The sequence below is a fragment of the Lottia gigantea genome (assembly GCF_000327385.1).
Source record: "Lottia gigantea unplaced genomic scaffold LOTGIsca_15, whole genome shotgun sequence".
In the NCBI taxonomy this organism is placed as follows: Eukaryota; Metazoa; Mollusca; class Gastropoda; family Lottiidae; genus Lottia; species Lottia gigantea.
The window spans coordinates 224,873-242,734 of NW_008707797.1; the positions used below are offsets into that span (position 1 = coordinate 224,873).

At 34.7% G+C, this 17,862-nt stretch overlaps 5 protein-coding genes across 5 annotated transcripts; 3 read left to right on the top strand and 2 right to left on the bottom strand.

Moving 5' to 3' along the window:
* Positions 1-1,422: 1,422 nt before the first annotated feature.
* LOTGIDRAFT_230733 (hypothetical protein) lies at positions 1,423-2,534 on the top strand (the record flags this gene model as incomplete). The annotated part of the gene is made up of 3 exons (XM_009050357.1): positions 1,423-1,792; positions 1,988-2,044; positions 2,515-2,534. The coding sequence occupies 3 exons, from the start codon at positions 1,423-1,425 to the stop codon at positions 2,532-2,534; spliced, it is 447 nt and encodes a 148-aa protein (XP_009048605.1).
* A 1,106-nt stretch (positions 2,535-3,640) lies between these two features.
* On the top strand, positions 3,641-4,535 carry LOTGIDRAFT_157694 (hypothetical protein; the record flags this gene model as incomplete). Its single annotated transcript, XM_009050358.1, has 4 exons — positions 3,641-3,680; positions 3,775-4,059; positions 4,254-4,310; positions 4,522-4,535. 4 exons carry the CDS (start codon positions 3,641-3,643, stop codon positions 4,533-4,535), a joined length of 396 nt encoding a protein of 131 aa, XP_009048606.1.
* Positions 4,536-5,954: 1,419 nt separating this feature from the next.
* Positions 5,955-7,508, bottom strand: LOTGIDRAFT_157695 (hypothetical protein; the record flags this gene model as incomplete). The annotated part of the gene is made up of 3 exons (XM_009050359.1): positions 5,955-5,980; positions 6,468-6,524; positions 7,280-7,508. The coding sequence occupies 3 exons, from the start codon at positions 7,506-7,508 to the stop codon at positions 5,955-5,957; spliced, it is 312 nt and encodes a 103-aa protein (XP_009048607.1).
* A 4,542-nt stretch (positions 7,509-12,050) lies between these two features.
* LOTGIDRAFT_157696 (hypothetical protein) lies at positions 12,051-15,776 on the bottom strand (the record flags this gene model as incomplete). Its single annotated transcript, XM_009050360.1, has 5 exons — positions 12,051-12,120; positions 12,217-12,268; positions 13,203-13,259; positions 13,757-13,888; positions 15,617-15,776. The coding sequence occupies 5 exons, from the start codon at positions 15,774-15,776 to the stop codon at positions 12,051-12,053; spliced, it is 471 nt and encodes a 156-aa protein (XP_009048608.1).
* An 852-nt stretch (positions 15,777-16,628) lies between these two features.
* LOTGIDRAFT_157697 (hypothetical protein) lies at positions 16,629-17,437 on the top strand (the record flags this gene model as incomplete). Its single annotated transcript, XM_009050361.1, has 2 exons — positions 16,629-16,705; positions 17,020-17,437. The coding sequence occupies 2 exons, from the start codon at positions 16,629-16,631 to the stop codon at positions 17,435-17,437; spliced, it is 495 nt and encodes a 164-aa protein (XP_009048609.1).
* Between the last annotated feature and the right edge of the window lie 425 nt (positions 17,438-17,862).

Sequence of the window (17,862 nt, forward strand, 5' to 3'; positions counted from 1 at the left end):
TGCGCCCACGTACAGTTGAATTCCTACTATGGTAAATTTTAATCTGCCTACCGGAAGAGGCATAGGACCGAGGCTACACTCCTTAGAGTTATGATGTTATGCTCTCTTTAGATTGGTATCGAAGGAGCCACATATACTTCAATACGGTGTCCATCAAGGAGGTCTTGTTCTTGAGTCTGTCTTATTTTCTCTATCTTTATGACACCTTTAGAAAATATCATTTCCAATCATGGATTAAACCTATGTCGTTGACATATTCATGGCTTGCAGAGCTGGCACTCGTATTCTGTGGTTGCCTACATTGCGGCCTGTGTGACTGAGACCCGCCAATGGATGCAGGCAAACAGTTTTTCAATAATGACGAGAACACCTAGATTCTTTGGTTAACGCACAGAAACAAGAAAGTCATTGATAGGGCCCTGGAAGCTGCTGTGCAGGTCGGTGACGTCACAGTTTCTTTGTGGACCCGGAATCTGGGTGTGATATTATTTTGATTCTTCTGTTTCTCTGGAGATGTATTCTATTGCTATGTGTTGTGCTGACTCGTACTCTCTCTGGCTGTAATCACTAACGTACAATCGTATAATCCAATCAGATCGCTGCTGCATTTACATGTTACAAGAAAGGTAACTATTGAAGTCAAGGTATTAGACGCATTTTATATTAGCTTGACATTGTGAAGACTATTTGAAGTCAGCTATTTATTTTCTTCTGATATTGTTATAGGGGTAACTCGAGAAAAATGGGGAAATTTGTTAAGGAAATGAAAGGAGAAGGAATCTGAACAATAAGGTCATCTGGGTTTTAGTGGCATGTTTGGTTGTAGGTATATATAACGCATGGTAATAGACACGATAGAGAAACTTTACAGTTAGAATTCAGTGTGATGAGAAATATTTGTAAAGAATTGTCACTAGTATTTCCTTATTTTACATCCATACAGGATCTCACACCAACAGTACAAAAACATTGCCTCAACATTACAGGATCTCACGCCGTCAGTCAAGAAAATAAAAATTATATCTTTTGTTTATTTTGTGCGAACTTATAGATAAATATATTTGATCAAATTTGAAAGGAAATAAATTAGTTGTAACAAGAAATGACTATAAATTGCAGAGAAAACGAAGATATTTCAACATAAATTTGATTGGTAAAAGCAGATTAAAAGACTCTCTACATCTATCAAGTAAGTATATCATTAAATTGAATTTTATAGATATCTTGAGCTTTTGAAAAATATTAATATACAAATATACCTCTTTAACATTTATAAAAAAAACTAGGATGTTTTGTCGCATTAAGGTTAAATAATGCAATTTTTATTAATGATTGGTGACATAAATTTGGATACACCACGTCAATATCAACAAGTCATCCGGGGCAGACGTAGTTTTCTTTAATTTGATTGATTTTTACAGAATGAAATTAGTTCTTATTTTGGTCGCTGTCGTCTTGGTAGTGAATTTGGAAGCAAGTTGGACTTTCCCACCTATACCATCTATTCCACCTATTTCTATACCATCTATACCACCTATTCCACGTATTTCTATACCATCTATACCACCTATATCTATACCATCTATACCATCTATACCACCTATACCACCTATATCTATACCATCCATACCAAGAATACCTTGGGGTAAGAGAAATGCGAGACAAGCGGATGATGACGCTGCTTTCAATGCTGCAGCTAAAGACGGTGTTTTTTCCGATGATGAAATAAAATCTGTTTTCAAAGTTAAAGATGAGGGTTTGGCTGATTTTTATGAACTTTATGATGTTAACGGTAAGTAATAAAGTGTATTGTATCTTATTTGAAAGGTAATAACGCTCATCAGTAAATGATGATGATGAAGATGATGATGATAATGATGATGAAGATAATGATGATAATGATAATGATGATGAAGATAATGATGATAATGATGATGATGAATGATGAATGATGACGACAATGATAATGATTATGTTTTTATTACAGGCGATGAAAAAATAACAGTTGAAGAATATGAATCTGTCACCACTGTCCTTGCCAACGGTAGGTCAATTCCTGTTACTATAATAATAAATAAACCAAGTACTAATGAATCCGAATAACGAAACTCGAAATCCAGAACAACATACTGGCAAACAATTTGTAGCAGCTAATGAACTTTTCACATGAGGACGTATATCAATTATAAGTGAGTAAGTATTATCGGGTGTCTAGAAGAGTAAGCACACTCTACCTACCCCCATGGAAAGCTGAACATAATCAACAGCACTACAAATAGTTGAATAGCAGAAACTATAGAAAACAGAAAATCGAAATGATGGGAATTGATGTCCCCGATACACACTAAAAGTTTTAAAAAAAATCTGTGTTAGGGTGTAATCTGTAATAGAGTGTTTATAATTGTTGAAAAATCTTCTGATTGATGTACCTACTCTCAGTTTGGTTTGAATCCCGGGATGATTTTCAGACAATTAATACCTAATCATACCTGATAAATTTCTGTTCTATTTCAGCGGGAGACAAAGAGAACTAATCATAATATACTTGGAGAATAACCACGCACCGTCCTGAATATAATCGGCCGATTATTTAAAATGAATAAATTATAACAGCATCAGAAATAGTTGTAGTTATTCCTCCCTCGAAATGAAATGAAGTTTTACGTCCTACCTTTCTTCCCTATATTGAAAAAGTGACCAACATCATGCAGTGTGCAATGGTGGACATTTTGCAACGCCTATCATTCACTAGAAAATAATCATTACAGTTATTTTTATTAGTAATAATACCATAAAACTGTTGTTTTTGATAAATATGATTTGTTATGGTAAAGCCAGTGGCGTGTTTAGGATTTTGGCTGTTAGTCCACGGACTCAAGAAACTTCACCTGTAAAACAATCTATTAGTTGTCATAGTAACGCCATTGTCTCTATACTCAATCAAAATTACAGAATTCGCTTTCATACATGGTCCATCATTTTCACAACTTGAAGTGTGTCCAGTTGGTCATTGTTCGCTTTGGTACATCCGGTTAACCGGGAAGTAAACCCGGTACTGACAATGTCACTGGTCAACTATGGAAGCCGTTGGTGGCAATTTCTACTGTCGACGACGAGAAAAACGAGGAAAAGGGAGAGAATTCAAGAGGGCAAAAAACGCGAGAAAAGGCGAGAAAGTGAAGGAAAGCACAAGAAAGAGGAATCCTGAGAGGGTGTCGGGCAACTTTTTTGGGTCCAAAATAATCAGATACCAAAATGGTCAAATGACCGTATATGGATTCTGAAATGACCCGGTTTCTAATTGACTCAAATACAGGTGCCTGTAAGAATTGTTACAGTGATAGGGGTGGTGAAATGATTGAAGAGAGCGGGTAGTGACTGAGAGGGGGAGGGGTATTTTCGGTTATAGCAACCATTGAAAACATGAATGAGAAGATCCATATCGAAGGAGGGTTTATCACAAATGAGTAGTATCTGAATTGTAAACAGTCGGCATCAAACATGTCCTGCTGTTTATTGTCCTATACTAGATTAGAAGTTGACTGACACTTACTGGCGCGAATATCTCACAAGAAAGGTGACAGGGCAGTTGAATATTTTAATTATTTTGACAAGAATTGAGTATAAATCAGGGAGAAAAATGATGATATTCCATCAGAGAAAATCTGTACAACCAACAAGTAAGTTAGAAAACTTGTTATTTAATATTATTGCTATTCGCTGAAAACGGAGAAGAAACATCCAGAGCTTCATTTTCATTATATTTAATTTAAGCTGTTGTTTTGGTCGCTGCCGTCTTGGTAGTGAATGTAGAAGGCTGGGGATGGAGGGCTCCACGAATTCGAATACCACCAATAAGTATACCAAGAATACGTATACCCAGTATACCAGCCATACCAAGAATACCCTGGGGTAAGAGAAATGTGAGACAAGCCGAGGGTGATGCTGCTTTCAATGCTGCAGCTGAAGACGGTGTTTTGTCCGACGATGAAATAAAATCTCTTCTTGGTGTCGCTCATGAGAATTTGACTGAAGTTTATGAAGTTTATGATGTTAACGGTAAGTAATAAAGTTTGTTGTATCTTTATCTAAACCTAAACTTGTCGCATTCTAATGACAACAATAATCATGATAATGATTAGCGACATCAATGCTCTATACAATTGTTCTAAATAAGAACAATAATAAGGATATGATAATAATGATAATGATGATGATTGATGATGATAATGATTTTGATGTATATATTACAGACAATGGAGTAATAACAGTTGCAGAATTTGAAGCTGTGTCATCTATCCTTGCCAACAGTAGGTCTTTTTTTTACTTTTACTGTGACAAATGGAAAAACTAAATGGAATCATTTGGGTAACCGGGATAATACCCAGATATGAAATGATTCTGTCAAACAGTCAACCAAACCGCTGTAAGATACAAAACAGGGACCTGGCTATTGCAGTCAGTAATAACTTGTACCTCTTGTACCTAATTCAACCTGATGAAAATTTTCTTCAATTTCAGACGAAGGGCAATAAAGAGAGAAGTCGAACCTGAAACATTAACTCACACCACCTGGAATATAGTTTACTGATTATATGAAATAAATTATAACAGCAAAAATAGTTTTACCTGTATCGAAATGAAATGACGTTTTAAGCTCTACCTTTCTTCTAGATATTTAGAAGTCGGGCAACATCATGCAGTGTGCAATGCGGGACAATTTTCAACACCTATTATTCACTAGAGGACAATAGCTAGAAGAAAATCGACACGCATTTCATAAGCCAATGACGTCATACAGCAGAAAGCAATGGGGGGAACAAATTAAAAATAGTAGTCACAGGCTAAACTAATCATTTCTGAAAAAAATTATATTCAGAATCCAGAATTCCGATAATCAAAATCTCGTAGAAAAGTCTGGCAAACTAGAGAGTAAAATTTAGATTTGGTTCCAGACAGGGTATGCTTACTCTTCTGATTACTTGATGCCACTTTTCATCATCAAAAGCGTCCTCGTGGATTCGGATGTTGAGACATTTTTTCTTATCATAATATAACAATAAAATTGTAATGAGTTCCCTCCCTTGAACTATCAAAATTCATCATTCTTATAACTAGTTGTTTGTTAGTGCGTTTCTATTTGTAGTGTTTGTAGTATTTAGAAGCTATGGCGGGTGTATTGCAAGGCAGGGTGTGCTTACTCTTCTAGACACCTGATACCACTATTCATTATGATATACTTACTAACTTATGATTGATATACTTCTTAATGTAATAAGCTCAAAAGCTGCTATTAATGTTTCGCCAATATCTTGTTTAGATTTCGGGTTTTGTTCTTCTGTTTGTTAGTTGGCCTACTGTGTTTATATATTTCTAAGTCTCCTCAACATTTACAAATACAGAAATCATATAACATGAGAAGAAAAAGATACATCTATCTTTCTGTTCTAGAATATTGGTAAGGTAAATAGTACAATACATTCCATTAAGCGTTTCATGTCGGACCTGTAGCCTGTAAGCAGATTTTTCGATAGTAACGTTATAAACGCTAAGTTTTAGTGGAATTGCAGGAACCACAGACGTCTAATTGAAAATCGGAATGGTGCAAATCGATGCTGTCAGTGTCCCTGATACCAGGTTTAAAAAAACTCTTTAATAACCAATCACGTCCTACATGATGTGGGTGGAAACCAACATTTACCGACTGACAGATGGTAGAACTGATAAATGTGGAATATCCATTCATATCAAATTCTGGATTTGATCTTAGTTGAGTTAATATGAATAGAGACTTATTGATAGGGAAAAGAGTAGACGTAAAACTTCATTTATTTCAATGAAGTAATAAATACAACTATTTTTGATGCTGTTATAATTTATTTTAAATTTCGAATAATCGGCCGATTTTAGTCAGGGCGGTGTGAGGTGATCTTTCAGGTTCGTCTTGTCATCATCTATTGTCCTTCTTCTTCGCCTTGCACTGAAATTGAACAGACATATATTAGGTTGGATTAATACATTTTTAAAAAGGCAAGCTATTATGAACTGCGTCTAATACCTTGACTACAATAGCTACCTCCTGTCTTGTAATGCAGCGATTGGATTGGATACCCCTCCCTTTTTTAATACTTTAGAATAAATATACACATGTTAACTGATCAGGTTGACTGTTTGACTGGATCATTTTACATTCTGATTACCCCTAATGACTCGGTTCAGTGACTGTTTGACAGAACCATTTCACATTCTGATCAGCTCTATTGACTCGGTTCAGTGACTGTTTGACAGGACCATTTCACATTCTGATCACCTCTATTGACTCGGTTCAGTGACTGTTTGACTGGATCATTTCACATTCTGATCACCTCTAATGACTCGGTTCAGTGACAAGATCATTTCATATTCTGATTACTCCAAGTGATTTCGGTTCAGTTATGACAGAGTTCATAATAAAAGAAAAGACCTACTGTTTTCAAGGATAGAAGACACAGCTTCAAATTCTGCAACTGTTATTACTCCATCCTCTGTAATATATACATCAAAATCATTATCATCATCAATCATCATCATTATCATTATTAACATTATCATTATTAATCATCATCATTATTATCATTATCATCATCATCATCATCATTATATATCATTATTATCATCATCATCATCATTATTATCATCATTATCATTATTATCATATTATCATTATTATCATCATTATTATCATTATCATTATCATCATCATTATTTTCATTATTATCATTATTATCATGATTATCATCATTATTATCATTATCATCATTATTATCATTATTATCATCATTATCATCATTATCATTATTATCATTATCATCATCAATCATCATCATTATTATCATTATCATCATCATCATCATCAATCATCATCATTATTATCATCATCGTCATCATTATTATCATTATTATCATTATTATCATTATTATCATTATTATCATCATTATTATCATCATTATTATCATTATTATCATTATTATCATTATTATCATTATTATCATTATTATCATTATTATTATCATTATTATCATCATCATCATCATTATTTTCATTATTATCATTATTATTTTCATTATTATCATTATTATCATCATTATCATTATTATCATCATTATCATCATCAATCATCATCATTATTATCATTATCATTATTATCATTATCATTATTATCATCATTATCGATTTGAATAATGGAGTCTAGATAAAGTTTCACCCTTCAAATAAGAAACAATAAACTTTATTACTTACCGTTAACATCATAAACTTCATAAACTTCAGTCAAATTCTCATCAGCGACACCAAGTCTAGATTTTAGTTCATCATCGGACAAAACTGCAGCTAAATCTGTTTCTCTCACTTCTCGCTTACCCCAACGTGAAGGGTTTGGTATATGTACTAAGGGAATTCTACGTACCCATCCCCATCCTTCTACATTCACTACCAAGACGACAGCGACCAAAACAAGAGCTAATTTCATTCTGTAAAAAATACGGAAAATTAAAATTGATTTAAATGAAGCTCTGTTTCTTCTCCGTTTTCAGCGAATAGCAATAATATTAAATAAAAAGTTTTCTAACTTACTTGTTGGTTGTACAGATTTTCTCTGATGGAATATCATCATTTTTCTCCCTGATTTATACTCAATTCTTGTCAAAAATAATTAATCTATCTTCAAAAAAACCCGTCAGCTTGTTTGCGAGTCATCCGTGTCAGTTACTAGCAGTCCGAACTTCTGATCTAGTATAGGACAATAAACCGAGTCTCCGTGTGCTGTAGACTGTTCACCTCTCGAGGGTTAAATATCGAAAAAGTACTGTTGAATTCTGCTTTACTAACAACTCTCATTACTAATTTACACCAGTTATTTCGCTCAGAAAACCAATTAATTATAAAAAAATCTAGCTATTTACATAAAAAAGGCAATGGAGATAAGAAACGAAATGTTCAGTGTCTAGAGGTCAGATTTGTATTTATTTGTATTCCATAATAATTTGTCTTGTGTCTGTGATAAATATAGGGAGCCGCGGTGGCTCAGTAAGTTAGATGTTTGCTCACCTGAAGGTCCAGTGTTTAATCCCGGCATAGGTCGAGATGATACATTCGGATTTTTCAACCCGGTTTCTCCTGTTAGTGATGCAGGTAAGAGAGGCTGACATGGAAAAAGCGTCTAGTCGTTCAGATGGGACAATAAACCAAGGCACTGTATGCCACAGGCTGTGTACCCTCGACAGTTGGAAATCGAAATAAACCTATTATTATTATTATTATTATTATTATTATTATTTCTCTCATTGCACACTGCATGATATTATTTGTGATCAGATCAATTCGACATTTTGATGTAACTGTCAATGTACCACCTTAAAGGTATTGTAAAGAGGTTTTCTAAAAAAATTGTATGTGTATCGGGGACACTGATAGAATCAACTGCATATATATTAATAGTAGCTTCTGGTAGTTCCCCTCTAGTGACGTCATAAAACACGCTAGTTTTAGTGGAATTGCAAGAATCACAGACGTTGAAATAAAAATTGGAATGATATGGATTGAAGTTATAAGTAGATTAGAAAACCTCTTTACAATCCCTTTAAGGTACCTGAAGTACTTTCCGTCAACCGGATCTAAAATGAGCGACTAAACACCTAACAAGTTGAAGTTGTGAAAGTTATAAACAAGGTATTGAATCATATTATGTAATTCTGAGTTTAGAGACAGTGGTGTTACTATTACAACTAATAGATTGTTTTACCTTTACAGGTGATATTAAATTAGATTGAACAAACAGTTAATGAACTGGCATAGAAAGTCGGACGCTGGAGAAACAATCCGCTAAACATATAGTTTCGAGAAATAAACAAAGTTGTATGTCCTAATAACGACCTTCTTCTTGGCCTGATAACAACCTTTTTATTGGGCTTATAACAACCTTTTTATTGGGCTTATAACGACCTACTTATTGGCCTTATAACAACCTTCTTATTGGGCTTATAACAAACTTTTTATTGGTCTGATAACAACCTTCTTATTGGGCTTATAACGACCTTCTTATTGGGCTTATAACAACCTTCTTATTGGCCTTATAACAACCTTTTTATTGGGCTTATAACAACCTTCTTATTGGTCTGATAACAACCTTATTATTGGTATTAAAACAACCTTCTTATTGGGCTTATAACAACCTTTTTATTGGGCTTATAACAACCTTCTTATTGGTCTGATAACAACTTTCTTATTGGGCTTATAACAACCTTTTTATTGGGCTTATAACGACCTCCTCATTGGTCTTATAACGACCTCCTCATTGGGCTTATAACAACCTCCTCATTGGGCTTATAACAACCTTCTTATTGGTCTTATAACGACCTCCTCATTGGGCTTATAACAACCTCCTCATTGGGCTTATAACAACCTCCTCATTGGGCTTATAACGACCTTCTTATTGGGTTTATTTCTGTCTATCACATTAATTTTGTTATTGTTTTGAATGATTTTATAAAGCTATTGGACTTATTTCATGTCTACCTCATTGAATTTATCATCTTCAATGATCCAGGATGGCTATTGGACTTCTTTCATGTCTACCTCATTGATTTTATCATCTTGAATGATCCAGGATGGCTATTGGACTTCTTTCATGTCTACCTTATTGATTTTGTCATCTTGAATGATCCAGGATAGCTATTGGACTTATTTCATGTCTACCTCATTGATTTTATCATCTTGAATGATCCAGGATGGCTATTGGACTTCTTTCATGTCTACCTCATTGATTTTATCATCTTGAATGATCCAGGATGGCGATTGGACTTCTTTCATGTCTACCTCATTGATTTTATCATCTTGAATGATCCAGGATGGCTATTGAACTTCTTTCATGTCTACCTCATTGATTTTATCATCTTGGATGATCCAGGATGGCTATTGGACTCATTTCATGTCTACCTCATTGATTTTATCATCTTGAATGATCCAGGAAGGCTATTGGACTTCTTTCATGTCTACCTCATTGATTTTGTCATCTTGAATGATCCAGGATAGCTATTGGACTTCTTTCATGTCTACCTCATTGATTTTATCATCTTGAATGATCCAGGATGACTATTGGACTCATTTCATGTCTACCTCGTTGATTTTATCATCTTGAATGATCCAGGATGGCCATTTGACTTCTTTCATGTCTACCTTATTGATTTTATCATCTTGAATGATCCAGGATGGCTATTGGACTTCTTTCATGTCTACCTCATTGATTTTGTCATCTTGAATGATCCAGGATAGCTATTGGACTTCTTTCATGTCTACCTCATTGAGTTTGTCATCTTGAATGATCCAGGATGGCTCTTGGACTTCTTTCATGTCTACCTCATTGATTTTATCATCTTGAATGATCAAGGATGGCTATTGGACTTCTTTCATGTCTACCTCATTGATTTTATCATCTTGAATGATCCAGGATGGCTATTTGACTTCTTTCATGTCTACCTCATTGATTTTATCATCTTGAATGATCAAGGATGGCTATTGGACTTCTTTCATGTCTACCTCATTGATTTTATCATCTTGAATGATCCAGGATAGCTATTGGACTTCTTTCATGTCTACCTCATTGATTTTGTCATCTTGAATGATCCAGGATAGCTATTGGACTTCTTTCATGTCTACCTCATTGATTTTATCATCTTGAATGATCCAGGATGACTATTGGACTCATTTCATGTCTACCTCGTTGATTTTATCATCTTGATTGATCCAGGATAGCTATTGGACTTATTTCATGTCTACCTCATTAATTTTATCATCTTGAATGATCAAGGATAGCTATTTGACTTCTTTCATATCTACCTCATTGATTTTATCATCTTGAATGATCCAGGATAGCTATTTGACTTCTTTCATGTCTACCTCATTGATTTTATCATCTTGAATGATCCAGGATAGCTATTTGACTTCTTTCATATCTACCTCATTGATTTTATCATCTTGAATGATCCAGGATAGCTATTTGACTTCTTTCATGTCTACCTCATTGATTTTATCATCTTGAATGATCCAGGATAGCTTTTTGACTTCTTTCATGTCTACCTCATTGATTTTATCATCTTGAATGATCCAGGATGGCTATTGGACTTCTTTCATGTCTACCTCATTGATTTTATCATCTTGAATGATCCAGGATGGCTATTGGACTCATTTATGTCTACCTCATTGAGTTCCCTCCCTTGACTATTGGAATTAAATCAATGAATTTAGATCAGTTACTTTCCTTGAACTATTAAAATTCAAAATAAATCATGTGACTTGTACGTTTCTATTTGTAGTGTTTGTAGTATTTAGAAGCTATGGCGGGTGTATTGCAAGGCAGGGTGTGCTTGTTCTTCTAGACACCTGATACCACTATTCATTATGATATACTTACTAATTTATGATTGATATACTTCTTAATGTAATAAGCTCAAAAGCTGCTATTAATGTTTCGCCAATATCTTGTTTAGATTTCGGGTTTTGTTCTTCTGTTTGTTAGTTGGCCTACTGTGTTTATTTATTTCTAAGTCTCCTCAACATTTACAAATACAGAAATCATATAACATGAGAAGAAAAAGATACATCTATCTTTCTGTTCTAGAATATTGGTAAGGTAAATAGTACAATACATTCCATTAAGCGTTTCATGTCGGACCTGTAGCCTGTAAGCAGATTTTTCGATAGTAACGTTATAAACGCTAAGTTTTAGTGGAATTGCAGGAACCACAGACGTCTAATTGAAAATCGGAATGGTGCAAATCGATGCTGTCAGTGTCCCAGATACTTACTACTGACAGATGGCAGAACTGATAAATGTGGAATATCCATTCATATGAAATTCTAGATTTGATCTTAGTTGAGTTAATATGAATAGAGACTTATTGATAGGGAAAAGGGTAGACGTAAAACTTCATTTCATTTCAATGAAGTAATAAATACAACTATTTTTGATGCTGTTATAATTTATTTTAAATTTCAAATAATCGGCCGATTTTAGTCAGGGCGGTGTGAGGTGATCTTTCAGGTTCGTCTTGTCATCATCTATTGTCCTTCTTCTTCGCCTTGCACTGAAATTGAACAGACATATATCAGGTTGGATTAATACATTTTTAAAAAGGCAAACTATTATGAACTGCGTCTAATACCTTGACTGCAATACCTACCTCCTGTCTTGTAATGCAACGATTGGATTGGATACCCCTCCCTCTTTTAATACTTTAGAATAAATATACACATGTTAACTGATCAGGTTAACTGTTTGACTGGATCATTTCTTATCCTGATTAACATTAATGACTGAGTTCAGTGACTGACAGGACCATTTCACATGCTGATCACCTGTAATATCTCGATTCAGTGACTGTTTGACAGGACCATTTCACATTCTGATCACCTGTAATGACTGAGTTCAGTGACTGTTTGACAGGACCATTTCACAATCTGATCACCTGTAATGACTCGGTTTAGTTACTGTTTGACAGGACCATTTCACATTCTGATCACCTGTAATGACTCGATTCAGTGACTGTTTGACAGATCCATTTCACATTCTGATTACCCCCAATGACTCGATTCAGTGACTGTTTGACAGAACCATTTCACATTCTGATTACCCCCAATGACTCGATTCAGTGACTGTTTGACAGGACCATTTCACATTCTGATCACCTGTAATGACTCGATTCAGTGACTGTTTGACAGGACCATTTCACATTCTGATCACCTGTAATGACACGATTCAGTGACTGTTTGAAAGGACCATTTCATATTCTGATTACCCCAATGACACGATTCAGTGACTGTTTGACAGGACCATTTCACATTCTGATTACCCCCAATGACTCGATTCAGTGACTGTTTGACAGGACCATTTCACATTCTGATCACCTGTAATGACTCGATTCAGTGACTGTTTGACAGGACCATTTCACATTCTGATCACCTGTAATGACACGATTCAGTGACTGTTTGAAAGGACCATTTCATATTCTGATTACCCCAATGACACGATTCAGTGACTGTTTGACAGGACCATTTCACATTCTGATCACCTCTATTGACTCGGTTCAGTGACAAGATCATTTCATATTCTGATTACTCCAAGTGATTTCGGTTCAGTTATGAGTTCATAATAAAAGAAAAGACCTACTGTTTTCAAGGATAGAAGACACAGCTTCAAATTCTGCAACTGTTATTACTCCATCCTCTGTAATATATACATCAAAATCATTATCATCATCAATCATCATCATTATCATTATTATCATCATTATCATCATTATTATCATTATCATTATTATCATTATCATCATTATCATTATCATTATTATCATCAATTATCATTATTATCATTATCATCATTATCATTATCATCATCATTATTATTATCATCATTATTATCATTATCATCATTATTATCATCAATTATCATTATTATCATTATTATCATTATTATCATTATTACCATTATCATCATCATCATCATCATTATTATTATCGCTCAACATCAATCCTTATAATTCATCATCATTATTATCATCATTTCCAGGAAATCTACCCCCTCCCCCTTCACCCCATACACACTAACTTACAGATGTATTTCAAAACTGAAACCTCATAGATCTGAACAATGGAGTCTAGATAAAGTTTCACCCTTCGACAAGTTTAGGTTTAGATAAAGATACAACAAACTTTATTACTTACCGTTAACATCATAAACTTCATAAACTTCAGCTAAATTCTCATGAGCGACACCAAGTCGAGATTTTATTTCATCATCGGACAAAACTGCAGCTACATCTGCTTCCCTAACTTCTCGCTTACCCCAACGTATTCCTGTAATAGGTATACGTGGTAAACGTGTTAATGGAATATGTGGTATTCTTATGCGTGGTATACGAATAGGTGGTATTCGAATTCGTGGAGCCCTCCATCTCCAGCCTTCTACATTCACTACCAAGACGAAAGCGACCTTCTTATTGGGCTCATATCGACCTTCTTATTGGGCTTATAACGGCCTTCTTATTGGGCGTAAAGCGACCTTCTTATTGGGCTTATAACGACCTTCTTATTGGGCTTATAACGACTTTCTTATTAGGCTTATAACAACCTTCTTATTGGGCTTATAACAACCTTCTTATTGGTCTTATAACAACCTTCTTATTGGGCTTATAACAACCTTCTTATTGGTCTTATAATGACCTTCTTATTGGTCTTATAACAACCTTCTTATTGGGCTTATAACAACCTTCTTATTGGGCTTATAACAACCTTCTTATTGGTCTTATAACAACCTTCTTATTGGGCTTATAACAACCTTCTTATTGGTCTTATAACAACCTTCTTATTGGGCTTATAACAACCTTCTTATTGGTCTTATAACAACCTTCTTATTGGGCTTATAACAACCTTCTTATTGGTCTTATAATGACCCTCTTATTGGTCTTATAACAACCTTCTTATTAGGCTTATAACAACCTTCTTATTAGGCTTATAACAACCTTCTTATTGGTCTTATAATGACCTTCTTATTGGTCTTATAACAACCTTCTTATTGGGCTTATAACAACCTTCCTATTGGTCTTATAATGACCTTCTTATTGGTCTTATAACAACCTTCTTATTGGGCTTATAACAACCTTCTTATTGGTCTTATAATGACCTTCTTATTGGTCTTATAACAACCTTCTTATTGGGCTTATAACAACCTTCTTATTGGTCTTATAATGACCTTCTTATTGGTCTTATAACAACCTTCTTATTAGGCTTATAACAACCTTCTTATTAGGCTTATAACAACCTTCTTATTGGTCTTATAATGACCTTCTTATTGGTCTTATAACAACCTTCTTATTGGGATTATAATGACCTTCTTATTGGGCTTATAACGACCTTCTTATTGGTATTATAACGACCTTCTTATTAGGCTTATAACGACCTTCTTATTGGGCTTATAACTATCTCTCCATTAGGCTGAGGTTGTCACCTCCTAAATAAAACCAAGAAGTTGAGAACCATAAAATTGGGATCCGTTATTTAATGTCAATATGAACCGTGGCGGCTGCAGAACCTCGGATTGTGGGGGGTTCGAATCCATCTAGGTAGGATCTACTGAATTTGATACCAATTTTAATTATGAAATACTTACTAACTTATGATTGATATACTTCCTCAATTAAAAAGTTCAACATCTGCTACTAATGTTGAACTAATATATTGTTTAGATTTCGGGTTTCGTTTTGGGGTTAGCACATGGTTTAAGTATTGAAGGAGAATCAGTGAATCTGAAAGCAACTAAAATCAAATTGATTCCAGAAAGAGCCTGTGTATTTTATCTGACGAAGGCATGTCAAGATGTTTGTTTATTAAGATATTTGAAAATTGGACAAATTGAGCTCAGTTTGAAATTGATGTCAACTTTCAAAACTTGCATTCGTGCATTTATACTTCAATTTGACCTCGATTTTATTTAATATAATAAAATATCACGTGTTTCAGCAGTCGAGTTTTATTTAATATCATCCTATCCCGTCTCACAAATCTTAACATTTTTACGATGTTTACTTTGATTTATCACGTCTTGTAGGCTTGTCATAACATCAAATAAATTAAAGTTATGTAGTCGCCGAATCGTGTGTCGTATAATGAATCTGAAAGGGGTTAAAGGTTTTTGAAATTGGGATAGAAGTAACCAACAACTGACCATGGATTGTGTAATCCTCATTTCTGCGAATGGAAATTTAAATTTTAGATTTGAACCATTCTGACTTTCCGTCTCTAGTCTGTGGTTCTTGATACACAGACAATAGCAACTTAGTACTTCAACATTCTAAATGTCTGACAAAGCAAAATAGATATTAGATTTACAGTACCGTTCTGGAATTCTGTACAATGAATAATATATTAATACAGGTTTTGTCTTGTAAACCGAGTCAATCCAAATGCCTCTTGCCACTAATAGCCTGTCTTGGAAGTCGGGACATCAAATAAGGAGCCGCAGTGGCTCAGTGAATTAGACGGTTGCTTGCTAACTTGAAGGTCCAGGGTTCAATCCCAGCATAGGTTGAGATAATACCTCGCAATGTTTATGTTTTGTCACCACATTGAAGATATTCTGCACACCTATAATCTCAAATCTCTTTGTCTTTTTGCCAATTTTTAATTATACTGATCGTGTCGACTTCACCTTATGTATATTATAGGATTGTGTTAATCTGATTTTTGTTTTTGTGGTTTTGAACGTGGTTAAAACCGATCATAGTTTCTTTTGATCTTTCTTATCGAGGTTTTCCTGATCAAGGTTTTCTCCGAATATATTTAATATGAGGGTCCCGCGTGAATAAAAAAAAACATTTCTTTTTAAACAAAGTTTTCAAATCAGAAAATAATTGACCACGTACAAATTTCTTAAATTATGAAATTTTATGATAATTTACCTTGATAATGACCTCCTGTGACGTCATTATATTTAATTAATATTCGTCGAATAGTGAAGTTTTTGCTATTATTAATATCATATATAAACAAGTTCAATTCATATTTCCTAATAAACTTTAAACCACAAGACCTGTGAATCATGGTATATCGGATATCTCTCACCCTCGGGACTCTGCTGTTAGTTTTATTCTTCGCAGATTCGAGGGCTCAGGAGGGGTGAGTAGATATTTCTTTAACGGGTTCCAGTTAAAAATCTAAACCTCGTGGATGCATCAGGCTTTCCGTCGCCTGATACTGTATAAATGCCGGGCCTATTCTCATGGCTAGTTGGTCACAATAGTTTAGTAGGTAGCTAATGGTGTCTGATTGCTAGTTAGTCATGAAAGTTTCGATAGATTCATAGTGACTGATTGCTACTCTGTCACTGTCTGCTTGCTAGTTGAGCACGATAGTTGGATAGAAAACCCCTAAACTGGGTAGATCAATTTACCTTCTTGTGTATTTCATGAGTTTTCTTATTCTATATTTAGGTGTATGTGTCAAGCAATAGACGACAACGCCAGAGATACAATCTTCGCAAATTTTGGTCCCATAAATACATGCGCAGACCTCGCATTCTGTGCGTGTGAGACGGAAGGTGTCGCTGCTTGTCGAAGAGCTTGTGAAAGAATTGTTCAAGATTGGTCCCGATTTGAATGTCCTGGTAATCTACGACAAAGAGAGGTTCGAGCTCGATACGCTGCTGGCGAGTGTAAACTTGGCTTTGGAGACAACACGCATAACTGCCGAGCTCGACGGTTAGATGGATTCTTATTTGGTAATTTAGGAGCGGCAGGAGGTGGAAACAACGCTATAGTTGGTGCGGCGGGAGGTGGAAACATGGGAAATGCGGCAGGTCCGCCTGGCGGATGCTGTCCATGTAATCCCTGGATATTAGACAACATTTAACGAACGATAACTCTTCTTGTTTCATTTGTGCAATCATTGTTTGGCGTGATTTGATCATTTCTAATTGACTAAAACTCATTTCATTCTACGACATGTGTTTCGGATATAAGCTCATATCGCCATACTTTTCATGGAAATAGGGATCAATGTTTAAATGTTGGCTAGAGATTGCTACAGAGAACCCTCGTGAATTAGGGTTGTTCATCTGATAAAAAAGTGATTGTATCCGGGGTTTTTTCTGTGTATTTGTTAAAACAAAACAAAGCTATAAGCAGATGATTCTAATCTGTATTTAAAACAGATTAATTATGAAAAACAACTTAAAAAACAAATATTGATTTCAAGTTAGTCTTTTTTCGACTTAATTTATTCTCTGTAAATATTCACTCCATCGCCATTTTTTTTTTTACGTTCTACGATATTTC